Here is a 16928-nt window from a genome sequence, read left to right as displayed (position 1 = left end):
CCATTGATCCAGCACTTTGGCTCCAAAGCATTGATGCCTGTAGCTACGTACAGAATTATCCCCCAGCCCTCATTTGCAACTTCACAACCAGGTTAGGCAGCTAACATCAGGCTCTGTCACACTGCAGCCCTGCGGCATTTTGAATTAACACCATTTGTAACCCCCACACCAACAGGAAGCACCTTCCTTTGCTAACTCTGCTTTCGGCTGAGAGACAATTGTCACTTTAACATCCCACAAGGCCAGACAGCTTCCACGCTCCTCCAGCCAGAAAGTCACAGTAACTCGTGGCAGACACAGCGTAGCATGATTATTGACTACAAAGAAGCATTGTCACATCTCAACTTCTGTGCTACAGCTAGATGCAGAAGTTCAAGAAGAAATGAGTTCCAGTTTTTAAAAGGAAGATTTATTTAACAAGTTTCACTTAGCGCAATACACCTAAAAAGGAAATCACAATACAATGAAAGATTAAATCAAGGCCTCAGAATTGTATACGAACACCAAGACCGAAATCCTAAAGTAGCCGTATTGCGTCTCAACACGTTTCCCCCATTAACTTAAAAAAAAAAAGCTTTAGCGTGCCTTACAGGGTATTAAAAGAAATAAACTAGAACTAACATGCCAAATGTTCACTTGGAATTTCAGACACAGCTCCTATATTGGTTCTTTACAAAAAAGCATGTTTTTTTCAACATGTATTCAAAACAGTGTCAGATGTAATATGGTATAAGAGCAACATTTAACATAATTCAAACAGCTTTAACCTAAATACGCTTACTGCTTAAATACACTCCTACAACAAAACTAGCTTGAGAAACGCTCCGAGTTGTTTAACAGTTATAGTCTTTGCTCAACTGGGTTATTACATCCTAGATGAAAGTTCATTCTGTATGTTCAAAAATACTGAACCTGAAAGGTTTAAAATAACAATCCTGATTTCACTTACAGTAAAGCATAAATCACAAGCTTGTATTGCAAAACTGTTAAACTTAGTTTTTTGTTTTTTTGTTTTTTAAAAAAGATTTGACCAAAAGTCAGCCATTGGTTACATTCCCCAGCCACCACTCATGTTGGACATGTTCGACATCCCGCCCATGCCGTTCACTCCCATGGACGCGCGGTTCCCGCTGCTGTAGTAACTGCTGTTCATGGCGCCCTGACTCCCTGGGTCTGGGGTGGAAATCAAACAGCACATTACCAAACACACGGATGTCAGCTGCAGCCATCAGCTCTCACGCATCTCACTGTAACACCACCTCCTCTGCCCAATACTGAGAACTGCGGGCCAAAGCTCCATATCCAAAATCGGACTGGCTTGCTCTGTGAGCCAACAATTGCCCTCCCCCCTTTCCAAAGGCCTCAGCATTTTCTGTTACCCTCCTATGGAGAGTACCCATTCCCCCCACATACTCCCCTCCCCACCAATTCATTCTGGTGCATTTGTACCAGGCCAGCCTCCAGTACCCACAGTGGAAGTTAAGAAGTGATCAAGAGAACTCTGGAGACTGGCATTCCCTATCCACTTCAGAACAATGATTTAGCAAGCTTCTCCCTAGCAATAGATTCCCATTTTCAATTTATCTCCCTCTTGTTCTAACTCACTCTGGGCATTGTGCAGCCCCCTCTATACAGTTGCCCTTCAACACCAACAAGCAGGACCTCATGTTGGAGCTGGCTGCAGTCCCACAAAGGCAGCGAACAGACGGCCTTACCGTATCCACTCATGCTGCTCTGACCACCATATCCGCCTCCGTAACCCCCACTCAGCTGCTGGTTAGCTGGGCCACCATAACTGGATTGGCTTCCTTTCAGGGGAGGGATACAAACATTACAAAGCTGTCTAAAAGTCTGCATGTTATCAACAGTCCCACCATACTCTGGAAAGTAGCTCATTCACCTTCCTCCTAAATAGGTAATGTATCAAGCTTAAACAACTGAGTTTGAACAAGTATTCCTATAATCAAGCAGCAACAGAAACTTCTAAGAAGTATGGCAAGTATTTGCTGATTTCAAGCACAACGAGAGGGTTTACTCTTGCAGCTTCCGTTGCCTCACCTGCATAATTGCACTCCATATTGTGGGACAGATCTGTTACCTAATGCACATCCTGAGAATGGAGGTGTAAGTGACTTTACAGCCTGCTGTCAGTAACATCTGCCCTTGGGGGGACACTCTTGACACAGAACTTGGAGTTATTTTTGTCTACAATCCTGACAGAAGATCTCTCCTTAAGCTTACTGAACACTGCTCTTCACCTACTTCTTGTCTATATGTACTCATACAGAACATTCCCCACAGTTAAGATATCAGCATTACTTTTTAAGCTTTTTGTGATTAAAACACTACAGACACAACACTGTATCCATACAGATACCCAGCTTCCCCCCTTCAAAGCAGTCCCAAAATACCACCCACTATGTTAAGGTCTAAGAAACCACACAAGCAAGGCATAAAGAAAGGTGTATGTGCTTTAGAGCAACAGAGTATCACTGAAGACTTGTCTTACAAATGCACATTTTAAGTTTTTGAGACAATGCTGGAGTTCAGTAGAGCAATTCAAACACGTGCCCTGAATTTGAAACACATTCCCACGCCACCAAAACCAAGCTTGAGTGGCAGAGCACACAGGACAGATACACCTTTCATCACCAACCTACATTCTCGTTTCCAAAAAGGAAGGGGCAGTAGCATAAAAAGGAGAGGCATCTCACTACACTTCCACACCACCACACTGCTAGGAGCCACTCATCCCACCATACACACCTACACTTAGCATCAGTTCATTCAACCTATTAATTGTTAAACAGGAATACTCTGAAGGTTTACATACCTGCCAACGTGCTAGTGTTCCAATCTTGAACCACCCCTTCAGATTCCTTGACTGTGTGATTAAGATAAAATGCTGTATTTCAGTTTTTAAGCTGAGCAAAATTAGTCAGCTTCATCAAACATTAACCTCTTATTTAAGAAGGACAGTCAGACTGTTTACACATACCCATTGCTCCCATCATCTGACTGCCATAGGCACCACCAGTTCCTCCTGCTGTTGAGTTCAAGAAGAGTTCTACATATCTGTGTTCTGAAAGAAAAGAGAGCGCACTTCACATCAAATTCACAGTCTCACTGCAAGAAAGGCTGAAACAGAATGCCTGGCATCCCACTTCCAAGTAAACAGATACAGCACAGAGCAGTGCTATGCCTTTCCTAAAGCTGCGTATTCACAACAGTTACACTTACGCATGTTTGCTTTGTCTTTGGACATAGCGGCCACCGCATCCTCGTGAGTAGCAAATTCAACATCTGCCTCTCCAGTCACTCTGCCATCTGGTCCGATTTCAATGTGTACTCTTACAGGGTTCAAAGGTGAGAAGAACTATATACAAAATAGAGATTACAATGCACCAATATAGCAGCTTGGTTTTACAGCAGGTCATTCTCTATGTAGGAACACTTGCTGAACAGCAGCACAGTTACCACTTGCAGCACCCTCAGTATTTAAGAGAACAGCAGATCTGGAACTCACGTTATAGATGTCGTTCTCTGTCGCTCTGTAGGGCAGACCTCTCATGTGGACACAGTGGCCAGTCGTGCTCTGGAAGGTGGACGTCCCGTCGCCGTATCTGTGGTCCGACATTCCTGCAGAGAAGAGAGTCCATTCTAGGTCTTTCAGATGTATTTAAGTTTCTGTTCTATATGTATTGAAGGGTAGTTACAATTCCTATTAGAGATAGCTTACCTCTCCCAAATCTATCAGAACCAAAACCATAGCCATCGTTATACCCATTGTAGTCATCATAACCTCCATAACCTGTAAGTAGATAGGACAACATGATCATTTCAACTGCAGGAATGTCCAACGTCCACAAACACGCTGCACACAACAGTACCAGGAAGTTCTATTCCTTCCGAAAGAAGTAAAGCCAGACACGTTATACAAACCAGACCGCCAGCTCCAAGCGCTGCTGCTTCCCGGACGAGCAGCTCGCTCTGGGCTGCACATACTCACCTCCTCCGTAAGCACCGCGCCTCATCCTCTCCAAGCCACTTCCTCTACCAAGACTGTTATATCCGCGGGTAAGACCAGGCCTGTCGTAAGGACCTGGCCTCTGCATCGCCATCAGCTTGCGTGGAGGGTCGTAGTGAGTGCGCACCTCTGCTCGGCTACTCTTGAAGATCTCAATGTACCTAAAAATTGTTTCCACAGGAGGTAGTCAGTCTCTAATTCCTTCCACAGAAGACCTTACAATTTCACAATAAAGCAAGACATTCAGTCAGAGCCTTGAAACTGGCAGCGTATTTTAAGCCAGGTTTCTTTACATTATACAGGCAATGACATACTACTAAAAATAAAAAAATACCCTACGTTACTCTTAAATCAGTGTATTTTCAAGAAATTACAATTACTGAAGGGTTTACATGCTCCTCATACCTCACAGTATCCCACCCTTAAGGGTGGGGGAGCAAGACTGAATCCCCACCCCCTCCCCCAAATTTAAAGTGTTAGTCAAGAAAAGATAGGAGGGACCGACGTCCACTCAACTCAGCACTGTTTGCTCATGTGGCAATACAAGCAGAGGGTTAAAAACCTGATCTCCACCAGGATTTTAACCCATCAGGATGCTACAAGAAGCTCTGCATGTGCTAATGAACCCAGCCTATGCTTCAGTGATTCAGCATAGGCAAGAAGTGCATGCTTCAATGAAAAATAGTCACAAGTAAAATAGAATAAAAACCCTTTGTGACAATTTCTTGAAAGCTATGCTTATCACATGGAAGATTAATACAGTAAGAAAATTCGTTACATTTCAATTTATAAAACAAGTTTAGAAATTATCACATTTTCTTATGGTAATGAGAGTACTGTGCATGACTTTAGAGCTAAAGGCATAATTGGTGCTATTTGAGAAGTTAAAGCCATAGTCTCTCAACTTTGCCACTTTCAAGCTATTGGTTTTGCACACCTCCAGAATGAGCACGTTTTCAAAGCACGCAAGCTAAGCCCAATTTTATGTTTTCAGTCAATGCAGACAGCCTGTGCCATGCTGCACATAAGTTAGTGCCTTTAACTGATGACCAAGTTAGAGACCAGAATTCTGTATTTGTTTGGACATGAACATTTTCAGAAGAGAGAATATGGATTTAATTGGTTACCATAAGAAAAGCGACATATCCAACCAACCATCCATCCCCACCTGTGCCCTATTCTTTCCTTGTGTTTCTTTAGAGCCTTTTCAGCTATTTCCTGTGAAGCAAACTGCACGAAGGCCTCCCCCGTACTCCTCCCCTGGAAGTCCACCGGCAATGTTATCCCATTTGGCACGATTTCCAACCCTTCAACCCAAGGACAAATAACCCCAGTAGGGGGCAATATTAACATCACAAGCCCAGTCATGAGTTTTCTTATAGCTTTAAATACACCAGAAGTTTAGTATTTGTAAATGAATGGTATGTTGATTCTAGAACACCAGAGGAAAAAGCACGTAAACAGAAGAAATGTATCATCACATACCATTCTGTTCATGTTCTTAATCCACCCTGCAGAGCACAGACAAGTTCTGAGTGTCAAAGATAACTCCTCAGAAAAGGCATCTAAGGCAGGGTGCATTAAGAAGGTTACAGTTCAAAAATCTTTTCAACTCTGTGAAAGTATTTGATTATAAGATGAACTTTTCAATGTAACAGATTCAAACACATCAAGGTAAACAACTTCACATAACAAGTATTTTTACTAGAGCTCAGTCAAGTAAAATAATCACGCAAATGTTAAACTTTCAGTATTTTTATATCTAGAGAAGTGCTTAATTAAGAAAAATCATGAATTTCAAAAGTATTTCAAAGCTAAAGAACAGAAGAGGCACACTTTATATACTAAGCACATTTAACAGTCTTTAAAGATTAAATAATTTAACCATAGCAAAGTCAAGTTAAAATGTACACACTTTGGAACTGCTCGTTTGCAAAATGCATTACTAATTCAGAATACAGTAAAGCCTTCTGAACTCAAAGAAGTATTTTGAATACTTTAAAAAAAAAACAATAGGGTGAGTCATCTAAAGGCTGCTAGTAACACAGTCTAGCCACTTGTAACATTTACAGTTAGATAGTTACTACTCCAAAAATGCTGACACATTTGATCATAAATAGGTGAACAGATTTCATCCTTAGCATTTACAACGGCATCCCCATTGCTAAGAAAATAAGAAAATATACACAACAGCTGCAAGAAAGTGAGAATTAAAGTCAACAAGACATTCTCTCTCCATCAAAAACGATTAAGCTATTCAACACCAAGGGGAAGTGGGATGGGAACGGGAAACGTGTACTTCGGCACAGTGCAGCAGGATGGCTTTGCTGTTTGGTGCTGTTTGTTTTTACCTGGGGTATTTTTCAGTAGTAAATCCGTAATTTTTTAAGAAATCACTGACATGATGCACTGCCTTTCTTATATCCTTCACAGAAGTCAGAACTAGCCATGTGAACTAGCTTAGGCTGAGGAAACATCCTTCCACTTGAACTGTTCATTTGTGATTTAGAAAGCAAAATGTTTCCTGCTATCCTTCCTTGGAACAGTGTGCACCACACCTGAGTTAGGACAGCTTTTGGAAGATTCATGAGTTATTTAGTAAAATAAATACCTAAGAAATTCTCATGAGTCCAGATAATTAGTTTGTTTTTAATACAGATCAGCATACTGCTGGAAGTATTACTGGGCAGCCAGGAGTGCATTTTTGTTTTGGGGGTTGTTTCTTTTTTGGTTGCTGGCTTTGTTAGTTGTTTTCCTCCTTTTAGCATTAACCATTACTGCTACAGCTAGTACTTTTACCCCACATACCTGAAAAAAACTGTACAATTTCTTCTTTACTACAGCCAAATGGGAGTCCTCTAAGACGTACAAAACCATCATTAGCCGTATCAGGGCTGTTGGGACCAGTATGCTTCAGAACCCAATCCATTTCAACGTTGTTTGACTTGAAAACTGTAAAAGGCACTTAGAATTAATGCATTGAGGAACGCTCAGCTCTTTTTAAAGCCATCTGCCTTGAAACTAATCAACTTATGATACAACAGAAGTCCATTTGTCCTTCCACATGCATTTTAGAGACAGAACAAATTACCAAAACCCACCAAATACAAATACATCTAGTCAGTTACTAGACCAAATCAAACCTTCAACGTATCTGTGTCCCATTGTTTCTCTGTCTTTTTTCAATGCCAATTTCACATCCTCTTCTGATTCAAGTTCAGCAAATGCTTCTCCACTTGGTCTGCCCTCCCTCGTGTAGATGAAACGGATACCCAAAGCTCCATTCAGAATTTTGCAGTCTGAAAAACAGATACAAGAAGCTCCATTAGTTTAGTTGTTAGAGGAAGGTGGTAGCTTTAAAAGCTTCAGATACTCTAAAAGGAAAAAAAATAAATGAAATTGTATAAGACAGAGATAATAGCGTTCTTGTTCAAATAGGCCATTTTTAATTAAGGGCTCAGCTAAAATCAACTTATCCTTCTGCTCAGGACTAAAGGACTAAACATTATGGATCCATTCGAAATAGTCTTTTTTTTTTTTTTTAGAAAAATGTTTTGCTGCCTCGAGTCAAGTTAAATATGCCTTTGATCACAGCTGACAGGCTTTCTTGTCAGCATAAATTGAGATAAGTACTAACAATCAAGTGGACCATAATGAACTAAGTCAGGACCAGATCTAATGCATCGAATTCCTGAAATAGCCAATTACAACAGTAACAAGAACTACTTTAAGCTTGAAATAAGGAATTTTCATTCAAGCAGAAGATCCTCTGCCCCGGTGGCTCAAAAAAGTTGTAGGTGTGTCAGCTACAATTAGCCCTTAGCTACAATTGTCCAGCTTGAGAAGTGAGGCTTTCTACACTGCATCCTAGCTGGGGCACTTGCTTCACAAGCTTTGCTGACTACTGAAGCACCCTGAACTTCCTTCAACCACCAGCTGCAGCATTCCAGGAGAAACCCCGAAGAATCCCAGCCCCCTAAACCCCTATTCCCTCACTTCTACTTACCAGAGAAAAACCTCTGCACCTCCTCGGTGGAGCAGGACCAGGGCAGTCCCCTCACTTTCACCACGTATCCCTCGCTGCTCTCGGTGTTCAGCATCACATTGGAGGTCAGATTTGGCTCCGCCTCGGTCTCGGTGGTGGCTGCAGAAGACCAAAGCAGTCCCTTTGAGCCCCCGCCAAGCGTGGCCACCACCCGCACCCCTCAGAGCGCCCGGCGGACCCCCGGCCCGGCCCTCCCACCCGAGCCTCCTCTACCTCGGACCACTGCCCGCCTCACACACACAGAGCCGCTCCCGCCCGGCGCAGCCGCCCCCCTGCCCGCGCCCAGCCCCCATCCCCGCACGCACACATGGTGGGGCTCCGCGGTGGTTCTAGGGCTCCGAGCCTGATCCGCTGTCCGGAGAGCGCCTAGTCCCAGTCAGGCGGCAGCAAGCGGGCGAGCCTGTGGCGAGAGCGCGCTAGGAAATGGCGGCGGGTACTCCCGCTTCCGCTGGGCCGGGCCTTCCGCCGCACAAAGAACCCCGACCCCACGCACCGCCCGGGCGGGCCCGACGACCGGCAGCGCCAGCCGAGGCTCACCGCACTCTTTTCCGGCTCGGGGCCCGGAGCTCGGCGGGAGGGCGGCGTGCGGCCACCGACAGCGGGCTGCGCCGCTCACTGCGACCTCGGCGTGGCTGGGGCGGCGCGCACGCGCCCCGCGCGGCCAACCGGGGAGCCTCTCTCCCCCCCCTGCAGGGCCCGCCTGCGCATGCTCTGTAGCGCCACCACGCTCGGCCGCCCCGGGACACAAACCCCCTACGCAGACGTTCCCCGCGCCGCTCCCGCCAAGTTGCGCATGCGTCCTCGCTAATCTACGCTCCCCCTCCCGCCTCCCTTCCCCCCTCCCCCACGGTGTGTGCGCATGCGTCCCCTGCCTACTGCGCTGAACAAAGCCAAGGCGCTCACTCCCGCGCACAGCGCGGGCCGGGCCTGCGCGCACGCGCCTCTGAGCGCCGCTCTCCACACTGCGCATGCCCCGCAGGCCGCTTCCCCCCGGCCTCCCGCCGGGCCGCACCGCCGCCATCCGACCCGCTCCGACACGGCGTGTGGAGAGCTCTGACCGAGCGGAGGCGTGCGGGAACTGGCACTTACCAGCTTCAAAGGCTGAGGCTACACCACGTGAAACAATCTGCTCGCTTCGGTCACTGAAGCCTGGTGTGTTTGTAGGAGATGGGGAAAGAAGAGACATGGGTCACAATTAATATAAAGGAAAATATTAATCCCTCCCATCTCCTCCAAACACACTGGCCCTAGCTACGTTTCACCCTGCATCTCACTGCTGGAGACAGCAGAGTGACCGGCGTTAACTGCAGCAGCGCTGCCTGAGCACCCACACCCTTCACACGGAACGAACGTGCCGCGTTCCGACCGAGCGCCCGCAGAACCCAACCCGGGGTAACCGCGCGGAAAAGCCCCGGGCATGCCGGCACCGGTGGAGGGTGTGGGGAGGAGGGGGCGAACACCTGGTATGTAACCACCGCCGCGGGGAACTCGCTAAGGCTGATGCAAATCAGAGCGGGAAAAGAAAGGGGGAGGGGGCGCTCAGGGGAGCGGCCGCGGCTGCGCGGGGAGTGCCCGCCCAGCGCTCGGCGGGAGCCTTAAAGCGGGCAGCAGCCGCAGCGCCGTGCTCCCGCCATGTCCGCTCCCGCCAAGAGGCGCTGCCGCGGCCCCGCCGCCGACCTGGACTCCAGCTTCCAGAAGCGCCTCAGGAAGATCTCCATCGAGGGCAATATCGGTGAGCGGGGCGGGCCGAGGCTGCCGAGGGGACGTTTGGGTGGGAGCGCCTTTTGCCCATCCCTACGGCGCAGAACGGCGGGGGGAAGGGGGCAAGGAGACGGACTGCTCTGAAGGAGCCGTGCTGCGACGCACCGGCCCCGGCGGGTGAGCCCCGCTCCCTCCCTGCACTATTCGGAAGCGGCGGCACCACCAGAGGTGGAGGCACGGCATTCCACCATCCCCAGCCGCCGCCCGTCCGGGACGGGTACACCCCATCCCTGTTATGCACCCCAGTCGTGCCGCCTTGGCGACCGCCGGGCAGCAGAACGCGGTTCCTCCTGGCGCGGCCGCATCCACGTGGAAGCAGCCGCGATCCCCCGCCTGACACTCCGCTCGGGAGTTCCCGCCCGCAGCCCGGCACCCGCCCGCAAGCGGCGCTGCAGACCGACGTTCGGCCGCCGCCAGCTGGACGTCCGCATCGCGCATGCGCGGCGGCCTTCTCTCACCCCCTCTCCGGCCCCAGCGCCGCGCAGGCGCAGCAGCCCCGCTCTCCCCCGCCAGCCCGCCAACAATGCGGCACTGCCTGCTCCTAAAATGGCGGCGCGGGCCGCCCCGCGAAGGCCCCGCTACGTCCTTATCGCCCGGACCCAGCCCCGGTGCTGCAGATTAGCACCGTTTTCTCAGAAGGTACTCGAGCACGGTGCGGGCGGCCCTCAGCCTGCGCCTGGCCCTGCTCCGAGCACCTCCCGAGATGCAAAGGCAGGGCCCGTACACACACGCAGCTCCGCATGTCCAGGCACTGCACAAACGCAGCCTGCAGCCTCTTAAACCTCGGCTGCCGCTATCCTATCTGCTAGAACAGCCCAGTCCACACTCACACTCTGAATTTTACGAATCTTTTGCAGCAGCTGGAAAGTCTACGCTCGTCAGGCTGCTCGAGAAGCACAGCGATGAGTGGGAGGTGATCCCTGAGCCCATCGCCAAGTGGTGCAACATCCAGACCAGTGAGGATGAGTGCAAGGTGGGTGCGCTGCACCTGGGGGCCTGAGGAAAACTGCAGTCATTGGCCAAGGAAATTGTGCCAAAAATCACCTATACTCAGTCTGTAGAGATGCTGTTTCCTCCTAAGACCATTCAGTCATCCCCACTGTGCTTTCCTTAAGAGACATACTAGACTTCAGGTTAAGCAAGGAATAAAACCCTATGAAGCCCTATGAAAGTCTTCTCTCTTCTCCCCAGGAACTTTCAACATCTCAGAAGAGTGGAGGAAACCTACTTCAAATGCTGTATGATAAACCTACAAGATGGGCTTATACTTTTCAGACCTACGCCTGCTTGAGCCGAGTAAGGGCACAGCTAAAACCCATCTCAGCCAAGCTGCATGAAGCAGAACATCCAGTGCAATTTTTTGAGAGATCTGTGTACAGTGACAGGTAATGATCCAATGCAACAAGAGTTCAGAGTAAGTTTCAACACTGAGCTGGATAACAGCTCCAACACTTTAAATAACATCTGCAAGAAGCAGTTTTAACCAACAGGCATGAGTTCAATGATGTTGGGGGCAATACAGATACACAACTATGTCATTGATGCTCAGTACTGATTCTGATGGGAAGTATTTAAGTAGTGTCTTTCATTGCAGGTATGTGTTTGCTTCTAACCTGTTTGAATCTGGAAACATCAATGAAACAGAGTGGGCTATCTATCAGGACTGGCACTCATGGCTTTTAAATCAGTTTCAATCTGAAATAGAACTGGATGGCATCATCTACCTAAGGACCACACCTCAGGTATACTGAAGTATTCATGACATACTGCAGTGACTGCACACACTAACACACTGAACCAGCCTTTTCTTCTCCAAAAAGAATGAGAAGCCTGTAGTAAACTCAGATTTGATTTAGAGACCAAATTCAACATACCATCTTTTCTGAGCTGCTACTCTGATGCCTGCAAATGCTGTTTTTGCTATTATCTCCTAGTCACTAAGCATCCAAAGCTGATTTTGAAGTTGTACTTCAACAGTGTATGGGAAGGAAAATCTTTCAATAAGAACTGTTGACTTTCAACTCTTCCAAGCATTCAAATTAATGTTCACTGATGTCTAATGCTTTTTGTAACCTTCATAATTTTTCATGTTGCACATCAATGGCTCTGATTTAATGACTGCTGTTTAGCTGATTTAGCCTTTAATACATTGTTAACATTCAGGCTTGCAATTTTTCAGAAATGCATGGAAAGACTACAGAAGAGGGGAAGAAAAGAGGAGGAAGGAATTGACCTCGAGTATTTGGAAAACCTCCACTATAAACATGAGACCTGGCTTTATGAAAAAACTATGAGGTAGGAACCTGTTTCCCCTGGACCACTACTGTGGGCAAAATTGCTTAAATAACCTGTTGAACTAAGACCTAACTAGTTTCACTCAGGCATAGTTGGAATGACTTAAGCATTATCTTCAACTGAAAAGCTATGCAGTTGTGATTTTTCTCCAGCAATTCTTTAAATTTAGAAGTACACAGGAATATGGCAGTTGAAATTGGACTCAGTGGCTATTCCCTTACTAAGCAACTTCCAATGTAAGGGAAGGTAAAGTCCTGATTACCTTTAAACTAGGATGACTGTGTCTCAGCAAGGTTTAAATATTAATCCTAGCTTCAAAATAAGCAGTTATCAGAAAGGCTTTTGGCAGTCTCTTACATGAAGGAAACATGCCAGTGACTAAGCTATCTCTGCGTGTCTTTTTCCCCCCTGGACTCACTGAGTCATATATTTACTAGCTTTCCTCACATAGGAATTAGCTGGATGTGAACGCTAACTTCAGGTTTTTCCTACAAGAACCTGAAATACTCTACAGAATGCAAAGCAAGAGGTTAAACATTTATTACTAACTGCAGCAGTAATAAATGACATCAGCATATTATGTCACTGCAACAACAAAAAGATCATAAAAGCATTCAGGATATTCTTGGTAGGCAAGCATGACTTTTCAGCTGAAATAAACAAAACTACTTCCAGATGGTGTACTAACAGATTCAAAACAATTCCAGGAAAAGTATGTTAGACTGAACAGACACATCTGCTTTTACTAAGTCTGTAATTCATGCAGGATGACCCAAGAGTTCAGGAGAGAAGAACGTATTACAGTGTTGTGGAATTATAACATTTACATTGTGTACTCATTCCAAACCCATGAGCAAACATTTCCTGTATTTTTAATGCAAGTTAGAATGCTGTTCAGCACCCTTTACTGCATTTTGGAGATACTTTTCAAGTTCTCTTAAAAGAAGAGTGATTTAAGTGACATCTAGTTGCACAGCCTGTAGCTGAAACTGTCTTGCTTGTCTCCTAGCCGTTTTCAACACCAGTCTTATAACCTGTTACAGATGTCGTTCCCACCAAAGGGAGCTTTAAAACTTCATCTTGGTAAATGGATTAGCAGCTAACTACAAAGGTGGTGGGGGACACACAGGGCAAGAGGTACTTCAGAAGGAAACATTCATTCCCTTTTATAAAAATTGGGTTCCTGATAGTTGTCTCCACAGCAAACAGATTGAGGTAGAGAAGCATAAAGAATGTTTTTCTCTCCCTACCAACAACTGAGACACTAAAGGGCCAGACCTGTGAAATGTATGCTACAGTGATGCACTGATGACGAGTGATTAACGACAGACTTGAACTAGGGCTTTATACCAAAGTCATCAGCATCCCAAGTGTACATGGTAATGAGATGTCTTGGAAAGCAATCAGAACATTATGCAAGTAAAACTTACATAAATTAATTTGTAAAACAATGTTCATCTTTTAACAGAGTTGATTTTGAGAACCTTAAAGAGATTCCCATTCTAGTTTTGGATGTTAATGAAGATTTTAAAAATGATAAAATTAAACAGGAGTACCTGATTGATGAGGTAAGTATTACATGTCTTCTTCTACAGTAATAATTGTAAGTCATGGAATTTTATGATTTTAATATATTACCTTAAAAATTCAGAACACAGGCATTATGTAGTAGTAATCTGGGGCTTCTACAATTGGCCCCCTTCATCACATGGATGTAGTTTTCCTCCACAAAACCATTTAATTCCTTACTTGAAGCAGTTCAAGGGAAAAACTATTATTTTTAAAAAGGGACAGTTGTGGAGGACAAACAGTGCACAGCAGCTGGACCAGTCAGACTGACTGCTCCCTGTGAAGTCTGCACTGCCATACCATTCATTAAATAGTTCACACAGTGGTACCGTCCAATTCATACCAGCCGTGATGCCTTTAGAAAACTCCTAGTGAGATCAGAGCTACTTATGCTCCTTCAAATTCTAGTATCAAGGCTCTTCATGGACAGCAGAACATGTCTGACAAATGTAAAGAAAGATTACATGCAGCTTTAAGTGCATGATGTGACACTAAGTAAGAAAAGAGAAATGCAACAGTCAGAAGAAACACTGAGTTCACAAGACAAAGTGATGTTTGCTAGTTCTGTGGAAAGACAAGATCAGGGAATAAGTGCTCTAAAGCAGTCTGCTGTAGCTAACTACTGTGTACCCAGTCCACAGCAGAAGAAATCCTAGGAACTATTTTTCTGCTCTTGTTCTGATCATCAATGCTAAAGATTAATGTTTAAATCTGAAATCTAAATCTATGCTTGGGTGCATAATGTTCAGTCAACGTAACATGATGGTGTTTGCTATGAATTTGCATTTTCCACTATGGAAAACAAAGCAGAGCTTTGGCTCAATTTTCAGACAATCCCTTTCTTCCCAAGGAAGAGCTACTTAATGAAGGCTTATCCATTTTTCTTTAATGAAACAGTATACTGTACAGCTACCTTCCCTATCTTTCTAATTAATTATTTAAGTTACTCAAGTCTATCTAGTACTAATTATAGTAAAAGGCATTTCAGATCATGAATTATATGTAGAGGCAAAACAGCACTAGAGACCATACAGTAACAACTCCTTTGTTCCTTCAGAAAAGGGGAAACTTCTGGTGTCCTGCCATTTCTTTTTAAAACATGATAAATATATGCTTTGTTTTCACAGATCAAATCTTTCCTGACTTCTTAAGAAGAATTAAGATTTGCATGAAATGCTTGGAGCTCAAGTTAAACCAAACAGCCATGTGGTCTTCGACATTCTAGCTAAACTAGATGTATTGTCAGTGTAACTTATAAACCTCGGAAAAATAGCTTTTTGTTTGTCTGAGCTGTGGTTTTTTAGATAGCCTTTACTGTGTATTTTAAAGAAAAATACAGAGTGCCTTGATAATGTATTTCATTTTGTGTATATTCTCTACTCTTTAATAAAGATTTTAAAATAACACGGGCTGGTAACTGGCTCCAACCACAGAGGAGTTAAGCAGTTATCAGCAGCTGACAACTGGTAAATACAGATACCAGGCGCTGGGGCAGGGTTGTTTTGCAATTATTGGCATAGTTCACCATTTTAAGACGAGACTGTTATGGCGTCCAGAGCCTTTCCTTTCAACTTCTGCATCATTAAATGGCTGTTTTCAAGGGATTTACACTACTTAAGGTCAGGCATTACTGCAGTCAGAAGGATTACACCTGGAACAAACTCTCATTTAAGGGTGCCTTATTTACGAACTCCCCCATGAACGGAATTCCCCTTCCCCCACTCTTCCCGCGAGGCCGGCAGGGAGCGGGGGGAGCCGTCGGCAGGACAACAAACGCGCAGCAGCCCGCCCGCCCGCGGCACTATGCTCTCTCCGCCCCCCGCCCCCCCGCCTCGTTCCAAAGCCGCCCAGCCGAACGGCTCAACCTGTACCCCCCACCCAGAGCTCAACGGCCGCCACGACGCACGCGGCGCGGGGGAGGGAGGGGGGAAAGAGGAAGCAGGAAGGGGGGAGCGGCACACGCGGCCGGGCCGGGCCCTCAGCGCCGTACGTGCCCCGCCGCCCGCAGGCGCCAACACGAGGGGGGAGCAGCACGGCACCAGGGCCCCGGATCGCCCCTCCCCCACCCACCGCCCCACCCCCACCGGTTTCTCCTCACGCGACACCGTCCCCGGCCGCCACCCGCCGCCGCGCGGCCTTACCCAAGCCGGGGATCTCGCCCTCGGTCTCCTCGGTGTGACAGGGGTCCATCTTGGCCGCGCCTTTCCAGACAGGGCCCGAGAGAAGACAAAAGCTCGACGGGGGCGCTCGAGCGCTGCACAGACGGAGACAAAAGCTTAGCGAACGCCAAAAAGAGGCTTCGACGAAGGCGGATCGCGACTTTCCGACCTCTTTTTCCCTATTCCCGCGGGGATGAGGCGCGATGAAACTGCCGGCCTGCCCAGGCCCGACCCGCCTGCCTGCTCCTGCGCAGCGCCGTTCCGCGCCTATAAATAGCCGCCGGCCGCGCTGCGCTGCGCGCTGACGTCACGCGCCGCCCGCCCCCACCCCGTCGCCGGCCGGCAGCCAATGGCAGAGCCACAAATTAAAACCGACCAATCACGTCCCGCCGCTCGCCGCTAGGGGGGAGAAGATGGAGGGGAGGGGGAGAGAGGCGTAGGGGATAATCTCTTAATGGCCCCCGCGGCGGTTGGGGGCTGCGGCGGCACGCGCACCCCGGTCCCACGCTTCGGCTTACAGAGCAGGAGAGTCGGGGGGCGCTCAGCCCCGCGCAGCCGTTCCGCCGCCGCTGTCCACCGCAGACCTAAGATGGCGACCGCTTTGTCCCCGCCGCCCGCCTCGCACCAACAAACCCCGCCCCGCGCCCTCACTCACGGCGCTATGCGACCGCGCAGCTCCGGGCGCTGAGCGGGGAGCGGTGGCGGCTCGGCGCACTGCGGCCGTCAGCGGGCCCGGCCCCGCCCCCCGAGCGACGGAGCGAGACGGGCAGAGACGGCGCTCCTCCGGGCCGCAGCGGGGCGGCGCTCCAGGGGCTGCGGGCCGCGGGCGTTGTGAGGCGGGGGCTGCCCTGAGGGGAGGGCAGAGCGAGGCGGGAAAGGCCGTGAGGAGCCCTCCTTCAGCCGCCCCTGCGCTGCCACGGACCGTTTTCTCCGGGCCCGCGGTCCCTCGGCAGCGCGCCTAGCCCGATCGGTTCCTTCTGTACAGCATTGCTGCAAAGAGCTCTTAGCGAAAGTATTGTTACAAAGAATGCGTCTCTAGGACAACTTTGACTAGCTGCGAAGGAGCCAAAGG

General features: G+C 47.7%; 2 protein-coding genes across 41 annotated transcripts; one reads left to right on the top strand and one right to left on the bottom strand.

Annotated features, from left to right (window-relative positions):
* Positions 1–387: 387 nt before the first annotated feature.
* HNRNPH1 (heterogeneous nuclear ribonucleoprotein H1) lies at positions 388–16581 on the bottom strand. Of its 39 annotated transcripts, none has more exons than XM_046900275.1 (16): positions 16512–16581; positions 15839–15951; positions 9455–15348; positions 9162–9221; positions 8034–8171; positions 7171–7326; positions 6836–6979; positions 5196–5334; positions 4010–4188; positions 3740–3811; positions 3527–3666; positions 3241–3376; positions 2999–3082; positions 2834–2884; positions 1716–1808; positions 388–1173 (listed from the first exon to the last, which is right to left on the bottom strand). In XM_046900275.1, the coding sequence occupies exons 3-16, from the start codon at positions 9489–9491 to the stop codon at positions 1049–1051; spliced, it is 1554 nt and encodes a 517-aa protein (XP_046756231.1). In that variant the 5' UTR covers positions 9492–15348; positions 15839–15951; positions 16512–16581; the 3' UTR covers positions 388–1048. The 39 variants fall into 39 exon arrangements, with proteins under 39 accessions (XP_046756231.1, XP_040502769.1, XP_025010565.1 ...); XM_040646835.2 differs by lacking the exons at positions 9455–15348; positions 16512–16581 and adding exons at positions 8378–8472; positions 16026–16103; XM_025154797.3 differs by lacking the exons at positions 9455–15348; positions 16512–16581 and adding exons at positions 8378–8472; positions 16026–16103 and having other exon boundaries at positions 3527–3660.
* On the top strand, positions 9696–15103 carry DCK2 (deoxycytidine kinase 2). Of its 2 annotated transcripts, NM_001079500.2 has the most exons (7): positions 9696–9804; positions 10691–10806; positions 11025–11218; positions 11428–11575; positions 12013–12128; positions 13597–13696; positions 14825–15103. In NM_001079500.2, exons 1-7 carry the CDS (start codon positions 9705–9707, stop codon positions 14846–14848), a joined length of 798 nt encoding a protein of 265 aa, NP_001072968.1. In that variant the 5' UTR covers positions 9696–9704; the 3' UTR covers positions 14849–15103. The 2 variants fall into 2 exon arrangements, with proteins under 2 accessions (NP_001072968.1, XP_046756368.1); XM_046900412.1 differs by lacking the exons at positions 9696–9804; positions 10691–10806 and adding an exon at positions 10359–10472 and having other exon boundaries at positions 14825–15101.
* Positions 16582–16928: the final 347 nt, after the last annotated feature.

Source organism: Gallus gallus, chromosome 13 (genome assembly GCF_016699485.2).
Source record: "Gallus gallus isolate bGalGal1 chromosome 13, bGalGal1.mat.broiler.GRCg7b, whole genome shotgun sequence".
In the NCBI taxonomy this organism is placed as follows: domain Eukaryota; kingdom Metazoa; phylum Chordata; class Aves; order Galliformes; family Phasianidae; genus Gallus; species Gallus gallus.
This window is presented reverse-complemented; position numbering and strand designations above follow the sequence as displayed.